Source organism: Giraffa tippelskirchi, chromosome X (assembly GCF_054371585.1).
Source record: "Giraffa tippelskirchi isolate mGirTip1 chromosome X, T2T-mGirTip1v1.2.pri, whole genome shotgun sequence".
NCBI lineage: Eukaryota > Metazoa > Chordata > Mammalia > Artiodactyla > Giraffidae > Giraffa > Giraffa tippelskirchi.
This window is the reverse complement of record NC_137289.1, coordinates 57,144,950-57,166,611: the sequence shown is the minus strand read 5'-3', so window position 1 is coordinate 57,166,611 and position 21,662 is coordinate 57,144,950. Positions and strand designations below refer to the sequence as shown.

The following is a 21,662-nucleotide window of genomic DNA, read 5'->3' as shown; positions in this document are numbered from 1 at the left end:
TTCCAAATATTTGTTACGATGAGGTAAGAACAGAAGAAGAGAAATAAGCTGATCTGACACTATAGCATAGCTTATTAAGTGTACAAAAGTATTATGTCTTTAAAAATGTACTTAGGGACTTCCCTGCTGGTCCAGTGGACAAGACTCTGTGCTCCCAAAAAAGGGGGCCTAGGTTTGATCTCTGGTGATGGAACTGATCCCACATGCCCCAACTAAAAGTTTGCATGCTGCAACTAAAGATCCTGTGTGCCACAACTAAGACTTGACACAACCAAATAACTAATTTTTTTTAATGTGTATGCTTTAATTTAAAAATGTTATTAGTAAAAAATGCTAATCATTATTTGAGCTTTCAATGGGTTGTAATGTTTTTGCAATAGTAACATCAAAGATCACAGATCACCATAACAAGTATAATAATAATGAAAAAGTTTGAAATATTGCGAGAATTACCAGCTGTAATACAGAGACGTGAAGTGAGCACATGCTGTTGGAAACGCAGCACCAACAGACTCGCTTGACACAGAGTTGCCACGAACCTATATTTTGTAAAAAAAAAAACTCAATATCTGTGAATCACAATAAAACAAAGCACAATAAAATGACTTATGCCCATATTAGAAATATTAAGAAAGGTCACTAAAAGTTAACATGTCAGAATTACTTCCTTTGGCAATAACCTGGTAGAAAATATAATCATAAAAGGAATATCATCCCTCCAAAGCAACAAAACCATAAAATACCTAAGAATAAACTTAACAAGTAATGAGTATGAACTACCTGAAGAAACATAAAATTTATTGATGATCATAAAGCCTGGTGTACTGCAGTCCATGGGGTCACAAAGAGTTGGACACGGCTGCGCAACTAAACAACAACAAACAAAGGCTGACATGGATAGAAAGACCCAATTTTTAAAGATATCAGTTCTAAAATAAAAGTGCAGATTCATTGCACTTTAATGAGATTGTTAAAAGTGATTGCTTTCGAAACAATTACTGGTGGAACAGGCATTACAGGGAACTTTCACATTCCACTGTATACATTTCCGTGTTGTTTGCACATTAAAAAATATAAAGAATGTGTAAAATGTGGGAGAGAGAAAAACAGAGGTTGATTACCACTAAAGGCATATATCTTTTTTTTTCTAAGGGAGTACCTCTTAGATTTTTTAAGTCATAAATGATGCCTGTGAGAATCTGATGAGAGTTATGACCCTTCTTTGAACTAAAATGAACACATGCATCCACATGACTTTGATACAATTTTAGGTAGACCACAGAGGCGGCCAGTTGAGAACACCTACTCTACGTTAATCAGGATGGTCAGTGGGGAGAGGTGTACATAAGGCTGAGGGGGCACCAAGGTGAGTGTGGGCTTTGGGCAGTGACCCAGCAACAAGGTTGAGTTCCCCCTGGATGCCCTGAGGTAAGAAGGCTGGAGGTGAGAGGCCAGCAGGCTGCATCTCTCAGGTCAGGTGGTATCAGCAGACAGCATAAGGAACAAGGTTAACTGGGCCACCGTGAATCAGGGCAGAGCAGGGCAGGCAGGCCTGGGTGTTTCCCCCCGCAATTGCTTCTTTAGGTTTCATGGAAACCTGCAGCTTCAGGAGTAAGTGGGAACAGCAGTCCCTTCTCTGCATCCCTGAGTTATCTCTGTGGGAATGTGAAGTATGGAAGGAGGAAAGAAGTCAAAGGTGTTTACTCAGGTTGGTCACCTGAGTAAAGGTGGCATTTACCACCTTGGTCACCTGTCCATGTATATTTTAGGAGTGAGCAAAGAGAGTCAGATGCCAGAATGCAGGGGATGAGAAACTGTGGAATATAGGGGAGGTGGGAAGGCATCACCTTCCTCCCTCCCCTCTTGACAAGGCAGGGACAATTTCTCCATCCCTCACACCCTCAGCTTCTTCAGCCATAGCAGGTGGTAGTTTAGTTGCTAAGTTGAATCCAACTCTTTGCGACCCCATGGACTGAAGCCTACCAGGCTCCTCTGTCCATGGGATTCCCCAGGCAAGAATACTGGAGTCGGTTGCCATTTCCTCCAGGGGATCTTCCCAATCCAGGGATCAAACCTGTGTCTCCTACATTGGCAGGTGGATTCTCTGTCACTGAGCCATCAGGGAAGCCCTAGTAGATAAAAAGTTAATCTGAGACAGGTGTTTAGAAAAGTCATCAAAGTACAAGAGGTTCACACAGCAGTCAGTCAAAACTTTGAGATAATTGAATGTATTTCTTTCTTTAAACAAACAAGATGTGACTGTATTGTTTTTATCAAATTGTAAGTTGACCCAAAATCCGAAAAAGTAATAGATCATTTGTTTAAAATGGCCAAGATTAGACAACCAGTCATCTTTGTGGACTAATTCATAGACCATGTGAAAAATAAGTCTTCAATTTTAAAACTGGTTACTATATTTAGAAAGCTTCTTTTTGACTGTAACCAGTGGAAACATTTTCCTTGTGTTAGAAATAAATATAATACAATTAATGAGGCCTTTGGGATTATTCCCTCACACTTAAATTCTTCTCCACTCAAACAAAAATAGCATCATTTTCTCTACATAGGAGTAATGCATTACTGATTTTTAAAAAATGAACAGAAAAGTTTAAGAAAGTAAGATATTCCCACTGCCCATCTCCTTTTCTGAGATCTTAAATCTAATTTCGCAGAGGGTTGTAGGGGGAGACGCTGGTCATTTGAGGCTGGAGGGGGCGGGGTGGAGGTGAAGGGAGAGGTGGGTGAACAGGGAGTAGAGGAGAGAAAAATTATTCCTCAAAGAGTAAGAAAAGACCGATGGACATGGGAACAGATGTAGTCTCTGTTAACCAAAGAAAGGCAAATGCCAACTACAAGAGAAGCTACTTCTGGTTTCTGGGATCAGCAGAGGCACATGAGTGGCAGGACCTGCTGTGGAGGGGAAGGAAGGGGGGTGGGCCAGCTCCTGTCGCACTGCTGGTGGGAGTGGTAATTGGGGTCCTGAGCTCACGAGTGACGTGGCTCTCACGTGAGCAGGAGCTAGACGTTTGCAGACGTCCTTCTAATCCTGATCTTCGTTTGGTCCGGTTGCCATCTCCCTTTTACCTCGAAGGCGGGCGGGCCTGTGGCCAGGAGAAGAGGAGGAGGAGGAGGTAACTCTGCCCTGCTGCCAGCAGGTCTATATGTGGATGGGCTCCTGCCTGGGGGATTCCCGCGGTGCTGGTAGCGGAGGGTGGAGACTACAGAGGGACACGGCTCGCTTTCTCCACACCCTTGCACTATTTCCTCGGCACTTCCAAGAACAAAAATGGTGGACACTTGGGAGCCAGATTCCAAGGGACATCCCAGACCGGGAGAGGGGAAACCTGAAACCTTTGACATCCAGGGCCTTGACTCGGGAAGGACCCTTGTTAAGATTCTTGTCCGGTGTGCTGCTCCATCTAGCAACCAGAATCGTGGAGCTGTGCGTCTGTCTTGTCATTCCCCATGTCTTTCAGTAGGGCGCTGTATCACTCCGAGCAAAGGAATAAAGAATCTGCCCCGAAGCCCAGCCGGTCCGTGTAAAGGTGGGATTGCCCCGCGACTCCTAGAAGGATGAGGATGGCTGGGCTTCTCGCTCTAACCCGGGCGCATTATTGACTCTCAGTTACCTCCCTGCTATTTGATACAGGAAATAGGATATGACAACGCGTGCAGGAAAAAGAGCTGTCTTTGGGGCCGCGAGTGCATCGGGGAGGGGGAATCAGATCTGGGGGTTTTCTTTCGCTCCTCTGCTTATCCGCACTCCTTCGCCCCGCCTCCCCTCTTTCCAGTTGTTCCAAAGGGGTGTGGTTTTTCCTGGGAAAATGGCTGACCGCTGGGATTGGGGCTGAGACTCGGGGCTGGGGGATGGGGTGGATGGACGCCCTTGCTGGAGAAGGCTGCTGTTATCGGAGTCCTGAGAAGTAGGGGTAGGATGAAAGACCAAAAAGTGAAATCCGTTTGACAACCAGGACCTAGGATTCGGAAAAGCTGGTATTGGGACTGTCTGAAGTCCTGTTCTGTCTGCCTAGCCATCCCATCTCTGCCGTGTCGCCTGTCTGTCTGTGGATCTTGCGCCTGAAGGCCAGTTCAACCCTAGGAGCAGGAAGAAGAGGAAAATTGCCCCGAAACAAGTAAGTCAGAGTGAAGGTGGTGGCACTATTTAGGGATCGCTAGGGTGGAGAAAGGTGAAGACTGCAAACTCCAGTGGGCCTGTGGACATTCCCCTCATACCCCTCCTTCTCTCTGGACCATTGCAGAGCTTGCAAAAGCAAGCGCTCTGCAGGGAAGGAAGTGGCTGGGAGGACGTAGTTGTCTGCGAGAGTCCTGGGGTGGGGGTGGGGGTAGGGAGGACCTTACGCCAAATTACTCTTCGGTCCCATTGTTGTCAGTCCTTAGGTTACATGGAGGCGGAAACCTAGACGCGGGAGGAAGGAAATTGCTCCAGAGCAGTGGATGTAATGGGTGGGGGTAGGATTATCCTGGTACCTCTGAGATGGTGGGGTTGGCAGAGGCCAGGGCGGAGTTCGAGAGCTTTGTGCATTTTACTCCTGTCTGGCTTCTAGATACTCACTCTGGCTCCACCACCATCCATTTGGTTACAGGGAAGGAGTTGTGGCAGTCACCTTCGAAGGCAGTGACTTTTTTCGGGGGAGGGGGTAGGGTGGAGGTTTGGAGGAGGTCGTAGGAACGGGGTGGGGGGAGGGGTGACGGGTCAAAACAAACTTTCAAATCAAAGCTGCAGCTCAGTGAGGAGGGGAGGGTAACCGAAGATGGGAAATATTAGGCTCCGCGGGACTAGGGTCAGTGACGCCAGAGAGGAACGTGTGTCCCGTCTCGGGTGAGGTTCAGCTGTCTGTCCCCTGAGCGCTCAGCTCCACCCTCCCCACCCGCTTTGTACGCAGGTTTGCAGGAAGTCGGTGTTACTCCAGGACAGAAATCGAAGAAAGAAACTGCCTGGACCTGTGCGGGTGTATGTGGGGGTGCCTCTGCTCCCAGGACGTCTGCAGGGGCAGGGAAGGTAGGGAACTGATTAGTTGTCTTAAATTTAGCGTACTGGAGTAGGGTAGTTGAAGAGGACGTTGGAGAATCTGGAGGTGGGGAAACTTCCAAAATTCCTGATTGAAGAAAGGAATCAGTGACCTCGCTTTGAGTCCCTGCCATGTCTCTATTTGTTTGGTCTGTTTGTAGGTCTGTAGGTCAATCTGTCTGCATGCAAAGACGCAAAAAGGAGGAGACTGAAGCCTTAAATCTTTTATCCTTATGTCCCCCAGTATCTGTAGCTGCAGCGGAGCCTGCTGGCTGTAGCTGAAGACTCCGCAGCCCCATCTGCCCCTCATCTCGACTTGGGAGCACTCCTCCAGCCAGAGCAAGTCCTCCAGACACTCCCTGCATCATGGGCCGAACTCGGGAAGCTGGCTGCGTGGCTGCTGGTGTGGTGATTGGGGCTGGAGCCTGCTACTGTGTATACAGGCTGACCTGGGGAAGAGATGAGAATGAGATAATCTGGAACGAGGACGACGATGAGGAGGAGGAATCTCTAGATATTTCAGAGACTGGGAAAGGAGCTAAGGCTAATGCTGGGGCGGGGGCTGGAGCCAGACTTCAGGGTGACTCAAAGGCCAAGGCTAAGGTAGCCATGGAACTCAAGAGTGGACCTGATGTAAAGGCAGAGGCCCACTCAAAGGCCGAGAGTGGAGGTGGCCTAGAGGCCAAGGCCAAGGCCCTTTTCAGCACCCTAAAGGAACAGGCAAGTGCAAAGGCAGGCAAAGCTGCCAAGTTGGGTACCATCTTTGGGACCAGGGCCCTTGCACCTGGTTTACCTTGTCCAGGAGTCAGGGGTGGAGGCTGCCACCCTGTGAGGAATGGAGCTAGGGCTGGGAGCAAGGCTAGTGGCAAGTCCAAGGGAAGGACCAGAAATAAGAGCACCAGGACTCCAGCTATGTTATGGCCTGTTCGAAAGGGCAAGTTCAACTTTCCCTATAAAATTGATGATATTCTGGGTGCTACTGACCTTCAAAAGGTCCTTAACATCTTAGAAAGATCGAATGATCCTTTTACTCAAGAAGTAGCCTTGGTCACTCTGGGTAACAATGCAGCATATTCATTTAACCAAAATGCCATTCGTGAATTGGGTGGTCTCCCAATTATTGCAAAACTGATAAAAACGAAAGATCCCATTATTAGGGAAAAGGCATACAATGCCCTTAATAACTTGAGTGTGAATTCAGAAAATCAGGGCAAGATTAAGACATATATCAGTCAAGTGTGTGATGACACCATGATCTGTCGTTTGGACTCAGCTGTGCAGATGGCTGGTCTAAGACTGTTAACCAACATGACTGTGACTAATCATTACCAGCATTTGCTTTCCTATTCTTTTCCAGACTTTTTTGCTTTGTTATTCTTGGGAAATTACTTCACCAAGATTCAGATTATGAAACTAATCATAAACTTTACTGAAAATCCAGCCATGACAAGAGAACTGGTGAGTTGTAAAGTGCCATCAGAATTGATTTCCCTCTTTAATAAAGAATGGGACAGAGAGATTCTTCTTAATATCCTTACCTTATTTGAGAATATAAATGACAACATAAAAAATGAAGGGCTTGCCTCATCCAGGAAAGAATTCAGCAGAAGTTCACTTTTTTTCTTATTCAAAGAATCTGGAGTGTGTGTCAAGAAAATCAAAGCTTTAGCAAATCACAGTGATCTGGTCGTGAAAGTAAAAGTCCTAAAGGTATTGACCAAACTCTAATTGGGAGTCTGTCCCAAAAAATATTGAAGAAATTTTTTTTAGTTTGCATTTGGGAACAATGCATTTTGTAAATTCTTTATTTTTCACTGTACTTATATGGCAAAGAGATCCTTTCAGCTGCTATTTTGGAATAATGACTATTACATGTTATCAACAGTGATGCTGACTGTGATGGTTGGTTTTAGGCTAGATCACTTTAAGGATGTCAGATGAACTAGAGCTTGTACAAAGAAAGCATTTATTGATTCTATCTTGCTACCTAGATTGAGATATTTTTACTCTTTACTTAAACTGAGAGCAAACTAATCACAAATAAGCTATACTTTTGTATTGGTTTACATCTGTTAATCTTGTGTTTCATCAATAAAGTTGTGTGTTTTAACCAGCAAAAAATCATCATGTTCTTGAGTTGATGATCTATATGAAGAGGCAAGATGTATGGAAACAAAAAGATGGTAACAAACCTGGGAGCCTCTAATCATGGCCAGCTCTTTCCTATGGCAGAAACTTATGCAAGCAACAGTGCTCTCCTCCGAAGAGGGAATGCTTAAGTAGTGGGCATGAAAGATGGGATAAGAACAGGGCAGAAGAATATTGGAGGAGGGAGGAGTTGTGCGAAGAAAGGCATGGAGGTTGTAACTTTCCAGAAGAGGCTGGCCTGCATGGAATACAAAGTGTGGGGAGGGGAGTGATGGGAAATACAGTCCAGCAGTTGGGGTGAGTCCCATGCATGGAGGATCCCCAATTTCTAAACTGAGGTGTCTATGTATTATTCCACTCACCCCTGGGAGACACCAAAGCCTTTCGTGACCAGAGGAATGAAGGATGAAGATGAAATTATGTGACTGACTTGTGTGCAGAATGAGTCAGAGTTGGGGTGGGGACAGATGTAGCCACTGGAAATTGCAACATCACATAAGGAATTTATCACCATAGTTCAGTCATAGATGCTAAAGGTGTGAAATTTCACTGGTGACCGTGGGAGTGGTAAGGGGAGGAAGGATGTGAGAGACACTTTGAGTGAAGAAGTGCTGCAACCTATCCTGGGAACATACAGAAAGGGACAATTTTATTGTAGGGTCCTGAGGGCATTTGGCACCCCACTCCAGTACTCTTGCCTGGAGACTCCCATGGACGGAGGAGCCTGGTAGGCTGCAGTCCACGGGGTAGCGAAGAGTCGACTGAGCGACTTCACTTTCACTTTTCACTTTATGCATTGGAGAAGGAAATGGCAACCCACTCCAGTGTTGTTGCCTGGAGAATCCCAGGGACGGCGGAGCCTGGTGGGCTGCCATCTATGGGGTCGCACAGAGTCGGACACGACTGAAGCGACTTAGCAGCAGCAGCAGCAGCAGAGGGCATTTGATAGAAAAACATCCTCTTTTTTGTCCAACTCCGGTGTCTATGGGAGTGAATACATTAGTTATTATTCTGAAGTTATGAGAAAATAGAATAAATAATAATTTTTAGTGTTTCTATCAGCTTTCTTTTACAAGGTTAGTTGGGGCAGGGCCTTTATGGAACCATTGACATCCCTACTGGAGATCTACCTCTCTTCCATCCCAGAGTGTGGTGAAGTGTGGGAGGAGGGGCACCTTCAAACTGTGCTAGTGGGACCATACTTGGTACAAGATCCATCTGGATACATGTTTCAGAAGCTTTCAAGATGTGCATGCTCTTTGACCCAGAGATTCCACCTGTAGAAATTTGTCTTGAAATAGACACTTGGCTAAGAAATTAAGGTGTGTCTATGCGTTGAAACATTATTTAACTCTTGAAAATGTTGATGGTCAACTACACTTTTTTATATGGAAAAAATTCAGCATATAATCTTAAGTGAAATAGCCAACTACATTACTATATACTATATTCAATTTTTGATAAACATAAAATATTTACATGTGTTGTAATTTCTGAAAGGTTATATACCAAAATATGAAAAATGGCTATGAGTAACAGGATAATGAATGAATTTAATATTAAATCTTTTTCTTCATCTATATCAAAATGATTAGCTATCATCTCCATCCTGTCACATAATTGCCATTTCTTTTTTATGGTGAGAACAGTTAAAATGTATTCCATTAGCAATATTAAAGTATATAATACAGTATTACTAGCTATAATCACCATGTTATACATTAGATCCCAGAACTTGTTGATCTTATAACTGGAAATTTGTACCCTTTGATCAATATCTCCCCATTTCCTCCATGCCCCAGCTCCCAATAAATACCACTCTACTCTCTGAGTTTCTTTTTTAGATTCCACATACAAGTGATATCATACAGCATCTTATTTTATACAGTCTGACATTTCACCTAGCATAAATGCCCTCAAGTTTTACTGAAGTTGTTGAAGACCGTAAGTTTTCCTTCTTTCTCATGGCTGTGGTATATACACTGCATCTTCTTTATCCATTCATTTGTTGTTGGAAACGTAGAATGTTTCCATATCTTGGCTATTTTGAATAATGCTGCAATGCTCATGGGTGTGCAGATATCTTTTTTAGATCTTGTTTTTATTTTCTTTGGACATATATCCATAAGTGGATTTCTGGATCACACGACAGTTCTGTTTATCAAATTTTAAGGAACTTTCATACTGTTTCCATAGTGACTGTACCAACTGGCATTTCCACCAGCAGTACACAAGGGTTCCCTTTCTCCATGTCCTCATCAACACTTGTTATCTCTTGTCTTTTTGATGATACCCATTATAACATGTATGAGGTGATACTTCATTGTGGTTTTGGTTTCTCTTTCCCTGATGATTAGTAGATGTTGAGTACCTTTTTGTGTATCTGTTGGCCTAGTAGATTTTAAATAAATTGATACATTCCTCTGAGAAATAGGGTCTTTGTTCCCTTTTGAGAGCTGAAAATGTTTCCTCAATTCCACCTCATCAATTTTTACAGCATTCTATGAGTTTAGACATGAAGACATGAGGCATAAGTGTTTCTAAGAGTAGGGCTGGTGGAATTTTGGAAATACACATACATGTTTCTGGATTTAACACATTCCTTATAAATGTTTTTTAAGTGTTCTGTTTTCATTAAAGAAATTCATTGTAAGTATACTCTGTATTTTCAAGTGTCACTTGGTGACTTGAGAGTCAAATTTTGTGTTTATGTTAAATATTGTCATGGCACTAAGTAGCGCCACTGTATTCAGTGATCATAAGATGGACATTTCCTTACCCCACCCCCAGTTTTAGTATTTCTGAAGTTATGATAGGTCTTACAGTCTTGTCATAGTTTAAATAAAAGTATTTTTTCATTCTCAGTAGTATATAAAATAATGATGTATCTAATAATCAAAGGCATCTTAGATCAACGAAATTGTTTCTTGTCAATGAGACTATGTAAAGACATACTTTATACATAGAAGAAGCATTTGTTCCATGATAAGTTAAGGAACACTTTCTACTGATAAGAGATTTTGCAGTAGTTTGAGTTAGGAAACTGGCAGAGGATTGAGGGGTAGTCCTCAGACTCACCCTACTCAAGGAATGTCTAAATCAAGAGAATCTGATTTAGTGGAGAAATCAAGAGAATCTGATTTAGGTGGAGGCTGCCACCCGGTGAGGAATGGAGCTAGGGCTGGGAGCAAGGCTAGTGGCAAGTCCAAGGGAAGGATCAGAATTAAGAGCACCAAGACTCCAGCTTTGTTATGGCCTGTTCAAAAGGGCAAGTTCAACTTTCCCTATAAAACTGATGATATTCTGGGTGCTACTGTCCTTCAAAAGGATCCTTACAAAGATCTGAAGATCCTTTTATTCAAGAAGTAGCCTTGGTCACTCAGGGTAACAATGCAACATACTCATTTAACCAAAATACCATTCATGAATTGGGTGGTCTCCCAATTATTGCAAAACTGATAAAAACGAAAGATTCCTTTTAGGGAAAAGGCAACTAGAATAATATTACTCAAATTTTGTAAGCAGGGTATTTATGTCAAAGACATGTATGTTATAGAAGAAAAGAGGTGGGTGGTACCTAGCATTTGTCAGACACTAGCATTTTATATATTTCCCTCCCACCTCTACCTTAATCTCAATAATCCTGTCAAGTAAATATTATATCTTTGCTAAGGAAGAAATGAGATGTAGATAAGTTGGGTAAGATTCCCAAGGTGACTCAGCAAGAGATAGAGGCAGTGGCCCTCCAAACGTGAGCAACTGTTTGCTTTAAAATCCTCATTATAGAGCCAAACATCAGTATAATGCCTCCATAGACACCCAACAGAAAACTCCTCCTGATGAAGACAGAGACACAGATGAGATTCTGTATATTGATTATATAACTTTGTAGATATCCACACAGCAAGATGTAGAAGAAAGAGTAAAGTCTTAGAAGTTGCCTATAGGTGAGGCTTGAGTGAGAAACAAAGATACTGATATGTATATTACTGCTCCTATGTGTCAGGTAGGGTGAATAGTTGAAGATTGGAGCAAATAATAAAAACTTCTGTATTGATAACTTGAACTTGGAGTGCTGAGTGACTTTTCGACCTGGGGTGGCAATGAGGTGAACTTAGGTAATAAAAAGCCACCCTGCAGCAGGGGCACAGGCCTGACCGGTGTCCGTCTGCTCCGCAGGTCTCTCTTCTCATCCTCTCTTCCCTTCCCACTCTCCTTCCCTTTCCCTCCCTCACACTTCTCTCTTTATTTCCTCCTCTGAGAGACCATTGACAGTAGTCTCTTTGTGCTTCTGTGTCTTTTGGGGGTGATCATTTAATTTTCATGACACCAGGTCATGCACCAATGGGCATTTGATACAGAATGATAATTGTCGTTGCTGTGGTAACAAGGTGACCCTGGGTATGTATGGCTGGATGCCAAGACTTTTTGGACCGTAGTTGAACAGAGACTGAGAAAGCACCGGTCTTAGTGTGGAACACCCCTATGTGCATTGCATGAATTTTGATGTCCCACGCCTGGTATTGTTTGTAACTGAATCACCCGGACTTTGGGAAGTGCTGTGTGTGACAGATGTGTGACTGCCTGGTCCAGGGAAGACACAGGGCCGGGCCAGCCACACTCTGATGTCCTGATGCTTTCACATCAGAGGTTGCCGCTCTCAAACATTTTGGGAAGGGCCCCCTTCTGGTATAGTAGCCGTGATTGTGGCAGCTCATGGGGGCAGGGAGGAGCCAGTGTCCTTTCTTTAGAGAACAGGGCAACTTCTGGGAAACTGAAGAAATTAGAAACTCAGGATATTCTTCTATTTTGGTTTTTATCTCATCCAGTGATTTTAGTGGAAACGGTGGCAGATTTTATTTTCCTGGGCTCCAAAGTCACTACGGATGGTGACTGCAGCCACAAAATTAAGACACTTGCTCCTTGGAAGAAAAGCTATGACCAACCTAGACAGCACATTAAAAAGCTTTGCTGACATCACTTTGCCGACAAATGTCCATATAGTCAAAGCTATGGTTTTTCCAGTAGTCATGTATGGATGTGAGAGTTGGACCATAAAGAAGGCTGAGTGCCAAAGAATTGATACTTTCGAAGTGTGGTGCTGGAGAAGATTCATGAGAATCCCATGGACAGCAAGAAGATCAAACCAGTCAATACTAAAGGAGATCAACCCCGAATATTCACTGGAAAGACTGATGCTGACACTGAAGTTCCAATACTTTGGCCACCTGATACGAAGAGCCGACTCATTGGAAAAGACCCTGATGCTGGGAAAGACCGAGGGCAGGAGAAGAAGTGGAAGACAGAGGGTGAGATGGTTAGATAGCATCACCAACTCTATGAACATGCATTTGAGCAAACTCCAGAAGATAGTGAAGGACAGGGAAGCCTGGCATGCTGCAGCCCATGGGGTTGCAAACAGTTGGACATGACTTAGTGACAGAACAACATCAATGATTTAGGAATTTGAGTGGATCTATCCCAGTCAAATGTGTTCAAAGGCAATTTTACAAAGATGGAGTATAGTTCTCCTATAAATTGTCACCCAAAGCATAATATTTCAAGGCTCAGGAAACTTGTTTTCTATTTTTAAATTCGTATTTTACTTGCTTTGTTTCAAAAGAGATTCTAAGTGTAGATTTAGCAAATTGATGTAGTTCAGGCAAATTTTGTGTTTATGCCTCTGTTTGGTTAATTTCTCTGCTGTATTCTCTTGAGAGTGGTTTTGTGAAGAATGATTATGACTATTTTCAGTGCTAACATTTTACATTCATTCTTCATCATATCCCAGACTAAAGTTTGTTTGTTTTTTTCCCCTGATTTCTCTGTTCAAACTGTGGCTCTTCTTGCCTTTAAACCAGAGCTATCATGCTGCCATCTCCGGGTGCAGAAGACTAGGATACTGACCCCTGAGGTGTGGTATCAAGCAGGATAACACATACTTACTTTCAGAGATGTATATCTCCGTGCTTTTCCCTCTCCACTGTGTCCTTCTCAGGCCTTGTGTTAAGGGCTTGGGCATTGTTGGGTTTGGGGATAAGCCTGAGGGGAGGGAGAAGGGAGAGAGTGGCAAAGAAGCCTTATGAGGGGTAGCTTCATTCTAACAGTCTCACATCAAAGGAGTTTGATCCGGCACTGACAGTGGGCTAAGTGTAACTCTTTGACCCTTGTTGACCATTTACATTTTAAAAAGTGAAAGAGTGAGTGTATTACAAATATCTTTGGGCATTAGAGCCTTCTGTTTATCGAGCATTTCTAGGTTTGCACATGGACATAACATGTTATTAAATTAGGTGGATTTTCTTTTTTGAAAATAAAAAAAAAGACAGAATGAGAGTCTGTTACTCTAAGAAATGTAATTACCAAGTAGAACAGATTCTTAGTGTTGGCTGCTCAGAACATTCTGTCCCTAAGATCGATGTACATAAGGAACCACATTATCATCAGAAGATTGTTTATGTAGTGCTCAGGGAATTGGGGCAAGTAGCTAGATGTTAATGCTGTCAAAGTAGATTGAATCTAATTCATGTGGTGTTAATTCTTTTTTCCCTTTATGGGTGAACACCTATAGGTGATCTAATATTTTCCCTTTCTGGCTTCTGGGTTTTTGTTCCTTCTGAGGAAAGTCTTTCCTACCTCTAAGTTATAAAAATAAACTATAATACATCTCGATATTTGATAGTATAAATCTTTATTTTTTTTCAGGATTCTCTTATTCTTGGCTCTTTGTGTTTCCATATAGATTTAAAAAATAATCTTGCCAATTTATGCACACACAGACACTGACACACGCACACACTGCAGCTGTTTGGATTTTAATTGGGATTGCAATTAATCTAGAAATCAATTTAGAAAGAATTAACATATTTACAGGGGCTTCCCAGATGGCACTATTAGTAAAGAACCAGCCTGCCGATGCAGGAGACGTAAGAGACATGGGTTCGATACCTGGGTCTGGAAGATCCCCTGGAAGAGGTCATGGCAACCCACTCCTGTATTCTTGCCTGGAGAATCCCATGGACAGAGGAGCCTGGGGGGCTACAGCTCATAGGGTTGCAAAGAGTTGGATACTACTGAAGCGACTTAGCACGAGCCAGAACATATTTACAATATTGAGTTCTCCAATCCATTAACATGATATATTCCTTCCTTTAATTATGTCTTCTCTAACATCTTTCAATAATGTCTGAACTTCCATCTTCAGTCTTCCAGGTATTTTGTTTGAATTATTAATATTTCTAAGACTTGGTAGTTTTTCAATGCTATTTCTAAGTGACTTGGTTTTTAGAATTTCATTTTCTGATTTCTTGCTGCTGATGTAGGAATAGGGCTGATTTTAAAAACTATACTGACATTGTGTTGCATGATCTTGTTGAGATAATTTAATTTTAATAGTTTGTTCATAGATTCTTTTCTGTTCTACGTATGTAATACTTTTGTATGCAGATAGTCTTTCTTCTTCAATTTTCTTGAACTTTCATTTATTTTTCTTCCCTTGTTGCACTGCATAGAATCCTCAGCATGGTCATGAATAAAAGTGGTGATAGTGGCCATCCTTTTCTTGTTATGTATCTCAGGTGGAAGCTCCTGATACTTTAACATTAACTATGATATTTGTTCCTTTGTTTTTGTAGGTAGTTTTTAATCAAATTATTGGAAGCTTTTTCTTTATTTCTCGACGGCTAAAAGTTTAAAAAATGTTTTTAATGAAAGTACAGTTAATTTACAATATTGTGTTCGTTTCAGGTGTATAGCAAAGTGATTTGGATATTATATATATATATATATGCAATTCTTTTCTTCAGCTATTTGATTCTTCTTTATTTTTCTACCTCTTTGTTGAAATTCTCACTGTGCTCATCCTTCTCCTGAGTTCAGTGAGTATCTTTATAATCATTACCTTGAATGCTTTATCAGGTAGATTGCTTATTTTTACTTGCCTTTATCTTTACTTCCTCTGGGGCTTTGTCTTATTCCTTCTTTTGAATCATATTCCTTTGTCTCCTCATTCTGTCTAACTGTTTTGTTTGTTTCTATGTATTCAGTAGGTCACTTATGTTTCCCAATCTTGGAGAAGTGGCCACGTGTAGGAGATGTCCTCTAGGCCACAGTAGTGCATTCTTCTCTGGTCACCAGAATTATATGCTCTAGGGTTACCCCATATATGGGGCTTCCCTGGTAGCTCAGCTGGTAAAGAATCTGCCTGCAATGCAGGAGACCATGGTTTGATTCCTGGGTTGGGAAGATCCCCTGGAGAAGGAATAGGCTATCTATTCCAGTATTCTTGGGCTTCCCTGGTAGCTCAGACAGTAAAGAATCTGCTTGCAATGTGGGAGACCTGGGTTTGATCCCTGGGTTGGGAATGAACTACTTGGACCCTTCTGTTGTGGTAGGGTTGCCTATTGTGGGCATGCTGATAGGTAGGGCTGGCTCCTGGTCTGGTTGACTACCACTCTCTGCCTCTTACGGTGGCTGTCAACCCACTGGAAGGTGGGGCTGGGTCTTGGTGCAGCTGAGTGCATGACCTGAGGTTTCCAGGGCTGGTGCCAGCCAATTAGTAGGTGAGGCCAGGTTCGCAAATAGATGGCTGCTCAGCTTGGGCAGTCCCAGGACTTGGGCCTGTCTGCTGGTGGGTGAGTAAGCCCCTGGTACTAATAGGCTAGAGAGAGGACTCCAAAATGGTCCTCATTAGCATCAGTGCCCTCACAGGAGAAAGAACTCCCCAAAACAGCTACACGAGTTTTAAGAGCAGAATCTTTGTTCCTATAGCTCTCAGGCTCTTCTGTTTGCAAGCCTCATTGGCCTTCAAAGTCAGACATTCTGGAGGCTCCTCTTCCTGACACAGGACTCCCAGGCTGGGGAGCCCAATATAGGGCTCAGATCCTTTGCTCCTTGCCGGGAACATCTGTGATTGTGTTCATCCTTCCATTTGTGGGTCACCTACCCAGGGACGTGAATTTTGGCTGTATCGTGCGTCTTCCCCTCCTACCCATCTCATTGTGGTTCCTTCTTTGTATCTTCAATTGTGGAAACTATTTTCTGTTAGTCTTCAGATCATTCCCATTGATATTTGCTCTGTAAAGGCTGTAATTTTGATGCTCCCATGGGAGGAGGTGAGTTCACAGGCTTCCATAATCCTACTATCTTGGCCACACCTCTCCTCTTTCTTATTTTCGAATACAGGTTTCCCCTGCTGTCCAAAAGTAGAATGTTCGTGTGAAACCTTTCACAAGCCAAAATGGCTTAAAGTGAAGAACAATTATCTTAGGATATATATTATTATTATTAACGGACACACAAAATAGATTGAGATAAAGCCTCTGTGCTATGGCACAGTACAAAGCTATGGCAGCTCAGTGCTGAGATGATGAGTGTAGTTCACAGGGAAGGAGCTTGGCACTGAATGCTACTCTCACTGCTTGGGGTAAGTGCTACTTTCATAATAGCTCAGCTTGCTGCAAAACAAATGCTGAATGCTATTTCCTCTTTTCACCTTTTTCCATAAAAGCAAAAATTGCCTTTGGATTTCTTTCAGTTAGCGAAAACAAGTACCAATGTAGGTCTTTTGTAAAAAAAAAAAAAAAACAAAACAAAACCCACAAGTAGTATAAAGCAAACTTTCAAAAGGCAGGGGAAATTTGTATATGCATTAAATTCCATAAATTTCCTCTAAGCACTGTTTTCACTGGATACCATTAATTTTGATAAGTTGTATTTTCATTTTCAGTTATTTCAAAACGTTTAAAATATTATTTTGAGACTTCTTCTTTGACCCATGTTTTAGGAGTGTATTTGTTTAATCTTCAAATATTTTGAGATTTTGCTGCTTTCTGTTATTGATTTCTAGTTTAATTCCACGTGGTCTGAGAGAATACTTTGTATGCTTTCTACTCTTTTGAACTTGTTAAGGTGTGTTTTATGGCCTAAAATGTGGTCCTTCTTGGTTAATATTTTATGTGAGCCTGAGAAGTATGTGTCTTTTTTGCTGTTGTTGGATTAAATATTCTACAAATGTTAATTATATCCAGTTGATTAATGGTGGTTTTTTTTTCTCCCTTTACATGAGACAGGAAGTCTAGAGGGAGCTGGAGCCAGCCAGTTGCCCTTCCCCTAGGTCAGATAAAGCCCTGGTAAAATAGTTTCCCTTTCAGGATAGCCTTTGTTATGGAGAACATTTTGGATGTATTTCAAAACTGTTATTTTTCCCCTGGGCATAATTCAAAATGGTTATTTTTCCCCTCCCCCTGACAGAAACACGAGGGAAATTTTCTCTGATCTTTGTTGTGATAACCTGTTGGGTTCCTTCAGATAAAAAATAATAAAAATGTGATGACCCTCCCAAAAGTATCCCCACCCTTAGATTTTTAACTCTTAAGCTAGTCCACATCCATTCTCTAGCAATTCAAAACGACCATTTAAGATGTTCCGACCAGTTACTGGCTCCTGAGCTTTCTGCTTCAAGTAATCTCATTGTAACTGTGATTCTTCCTGTATCTCCAGACTTTGGGGGTGTTGTTTTGCCCTGTGAGGTCAATTATCTGATATATCTTAGAAAAGTTGTTGATTTCCTGTTTATTCAACATTTTTCTTATTGTAAGGAGAGTAACGAGGACTTTCAAACTTTTTATATGTTGGAGTTGAAACTGAAGGTCACTATTACATTTTTTACTTTGAGAATTTCCGTTTGATTCTTTTCCCACCACATTTCAGTTCTTGGGTGAAATTGTCTTTCTTGTTTGCAGTTTTCTTGAACATATTTATTACAATTCCTTTAAAGTCTATGCCTGACACCTCTAATAGCTTAATCTTCTATAGGTCCATTTCCATCATTTATTTCTTTTTCTCCTTTAAAAGTTTGTTTGTAGTATCTCTTGGTATGCTTTTGTTTGATTGCTAAACTTTATGAATGAAAAATTCTAGAAAAAATAGTAGAGTTTTTCTTGATTTGAAAAAGATTTGCTTTGGCTTTGGGAAGGCAGTATAAGTAAATTATCAATACTTTAAGCATCAAGAATTGAACTAATTTGAGGTTGGATTTTATTTATTTATCTTTCTTAATATATATATATATATTTAATTGACATATAATTAACTTACAATGTTTCAGGTGCACAGCAAGGTGATTCAGTTATACATATATGCATATATTATTTTTCAGATTATTTTCCATTATAGGTTATTACAAGTTATTGACTACAGTTCCCTGTGCTATACAGTATAAGGTTGGATTTTAATCTTTGTCTGATCTATTCTATTTCCAGTTCACTCATTTCTAGGGTGTAGTTCTTCAGGGGTTCTTACTGACAGCCTAGGGAATTTATCAGGTCTCCCACCTTTGGAAATCTACAAGCTCCAATTTTTATCTTCCCTACACTACGAAGCTGCCAAATAGCTCCGTTTATCTTCCTAGACTCTTAATTGCCTTTTTCTACTTGGTTTCTTTGCTTCTACCTCTACACCTATTAAGAATTGGTGAATGCCTCCAGGAGAAAATCAGCTCATACTGCTTGTTTCCTTTCTTCGTAATTTCCTTTCTCCGGGAACTCTCCCTTAACTCTGTGTAACTGCTGAAAGTTCTACTCAGGTTTTTTGACTCTTAGTAGCTTATTTTTCAGCCTCTCCACTCACTATTTTGTAGAAGCATGCCATATATTCAGAAAAGTGCACAAATACTGTGTTCAGCTCAATAAATTTTCACAAAGTGAGCAAGGAACAAAACATGAACAGCACACTGGAAGCTTCCCTCATGTCACCATTTAGTCAATAATGCATCCCAAGTGTACCCACTATTTTAACTTCTAAATCCATGGATTAGTTTCATGTGTGTGTGTAATTAATTTATTTTTTATTGAAGAATAATAGCTTTACAGAATTTTGCTGTTTTCTGTCAAACCTCAACATGAATTAGCCATAGGGATACATATATCCCCTCCCTTTTGGACCTCCCTCCCATCTCCCTCCCCATCCCGCCCCTCTAGGTTGATACAGAGCCTTGTGTGAGTTTCCTTAGACATACAGCAAATTCCCATTGGCTATCTACTTTACATATGGTAATGTAAGTTTCCATGTTACTCTCTCCATACATCTCACCCTCTCCTCCCCTCTCCCCATGTCCATAAGTCTATTCTCTATGTCTGATTCTCCATTGTTGCCCTGTAAATAAATTTTTCAGCAGCATTTTTCTAGATTCTGTATATATGTGTTAGAATACGGTATTTATTTTTCTCTTTATGACTCACTTCACTCTGTATAATAGGTTCTAGGTTCATCCACTTCATTAGAACTGACTCAAATGCATTCCTTTTTATGGCTGAGTAATATTCCATTGAGTAATATTCCATTGTGTATACACAACTTCTTTATCTATTCATCTGTCGATGGATATCTAGGTTGCTTCCATGTTCTGGCTATTGTAAATAGTGCTGCAATGAAAAATGGGATACATGTGTCTCTTTCCATTTTGGTTTCCTCAGGGTATATGCCTGGGAGTGGGATTGCTGGGTCATATGGTGGTTTTATTCCTAGTTTTTTAAGGAATCTCCATAGTGTCTTCCATAGTGGCTATATCGATTTACATCCCCACCAATAGTGCAAGAGCATTCCCTTTTCTCCACACCATCTCCAGCATTTATTGTTTGTAAACAGTTTGATGAGGGCCATTCTAACCGGTGTGAGGTGGTATCTCATTGTAGTTTTGATTTGCATTTCTCTAATAATGAGTGATGTTGAGTATCTTTTCATGTGTTTGTTAGCCATCTGTATGTCTTCTTTGGAGAAATGTCTGTTTAGGTCTTTTCCCCATTTTTTGGTTGGGTTGTTTGCTTTCTGGTTTTGAGTTGTATGAGCTGCTTGCATATTTTGGGAATTAATCCTTTGTCAGTTATTTCCTTTGCTATTATTTTCTCCCATTCTGAGGGTTGTCTTCTCACCTTGCTTATAGTTTCCTTTGCTGTGCAAAAGCTTTCAAGTTTAATCAGGTCCCATTTGCTTACTTTTGTTTTTATTCCCATTACTCTAGGAGGTGGATCATGGAAGATCTTGCTTTGATTTATGGCATCGAGTGTTCTGCCTATGTTTTCCTCTAAGAGTTCTATAGTTTCTGGTCTTACATTTAGATCTTTAATCCATTTTGAGTTTATCTTTTTGTATGGTGTTAGGAAGTGTTTTAATTTCATTCTTTTACATGTAGCTGTCCAATTTTCCCAGCACCATTTATTGAAGAGGCTGTCTTTGCTCCATTGTACATTCTTGCTTCCTTTGTCAAAAATAACATACCCATAGGTGCATGGGTTTATTTCTGGACTTTCTATCTTGTTCCATTGGTCTATATTTCTGTTTTTGTGCCAGTACTATACTGTCTTGATGACTGTAGCTTTGTAGTATAACCTGAAGTCAGGAAGGTTGATTCCTTCAGCTCCATTCTTCTTTCTCAAGACTGCTTTGGCTATTCAGGTTCTTTTGTGTTTCCATATGAATTGTGAATTTTTTTGTTCTAGTTCTGTGAAAAATGCCATTGGTAATTTGATAGGATTCACATTGAATCTGTGATTGCATTTGGTAGTATAGTCATTTTCACAATATCGATTCTTCTTACTCAGGAACATGGAATAGCTCTCCATCTGTTTATGTCATCTTTGATTTCTTTCATCAGTGTCTTATAATTTTCTGTGTACATTTCTTTTGTCTCCTCAGGTAAGTTTATTTCTCGATATTTAATTCTTTTTGTTGCAATGGTGAATGGGATTGATTCCTTAATTTCTCTTTCTGATTTATCATTGTTGGTATATAGAAATGCAAGTGATTTCTGTGTATTGATTTTGTATCCTGCAACTTTGCTAAATTCACTGATTAGCTCTAGTAATTTTCTGATACTATCTTTAGGATTTTCTGCATACAGTAGCATGTCATCTGCAAACAGTGATAGTTTTACTTCTTCTTTTCCAATCTGGATTCCTTTTATTTCTTTTTCTTTTCTGATTGTTGTAGCTAGGACTTCCAGAACTATGTTGAATAATAGTGGTGAAAGTGGACACGCTTATCTTGATCCTGATCTTAGGGGGAATGCTTTCAGTTTTTCACCATTGAGAATAATGTTTGTTGTGGGTTTATCATATATGGCGTTTACTATGTTGTGGTAGGTTCCTTCTATGCCCATTTTTTTAAAAGTTTTAATCATAAATAGGTGCTGAATTTTGTCAAAGGCTTTTTCTGCATCTATTGAGATGGTCATATGGTTTTTATCTTTCAATTTGTTAATATGGTGTATCACATTGATTGATTTTCGTATATTGAAGAATCCTTGCATCCCTGGAATAAACCCAACCTGATCATGGTGTATGAGGTTTTGACATATTGCTGAATTTGTGTGTGTGTGTTTTAAACCTTCTGTAAACGAAGCCACACAGTATGTATTCTTTTGTATCTCTTTTTAATTTTTGCTAATATTGTGAGATTAATACATACTGTTGCATATATAATATTCATT

The 21,662-nt window shown here is 40.9% G+C and overlaps 1 protein-coding gene across 1 annotated transcript; it reads left to right on the top strand.

The window, feature by feature from the left end:
* The first annotated feature begins 3,005 nt into the window (after nt 1–3,005).
* On the top strand, nt 3,006–7,150 carry ARMCX1 (armadillo repeat containing X-linked 1). Its single transcript, XM_081565654.1, has 5 exons — nt 3,006–3,131; nt 3,477–3,545; nt 4,032–4,133; nt 4,905–5,020; nt 5,274–7,150. The coding sequence occupies exon 5, from the start codon at nt 5,396–5,398 to the stop codon at nt 6,755–6,757; it is 1,362 nt and encodes a 453-aa protein (XP_081421780.1). The 5' UTR covers nt 3,006–3,131; nt 3,477–3,545; nt 4,032–4,133; nt 4,905–5,020; nt 5,274–5,395; the 3' UTR covers nt 6,758–7,150.
* Nucleotides 7,151–21,662: the final 14,512 nt, after the last annotated feature.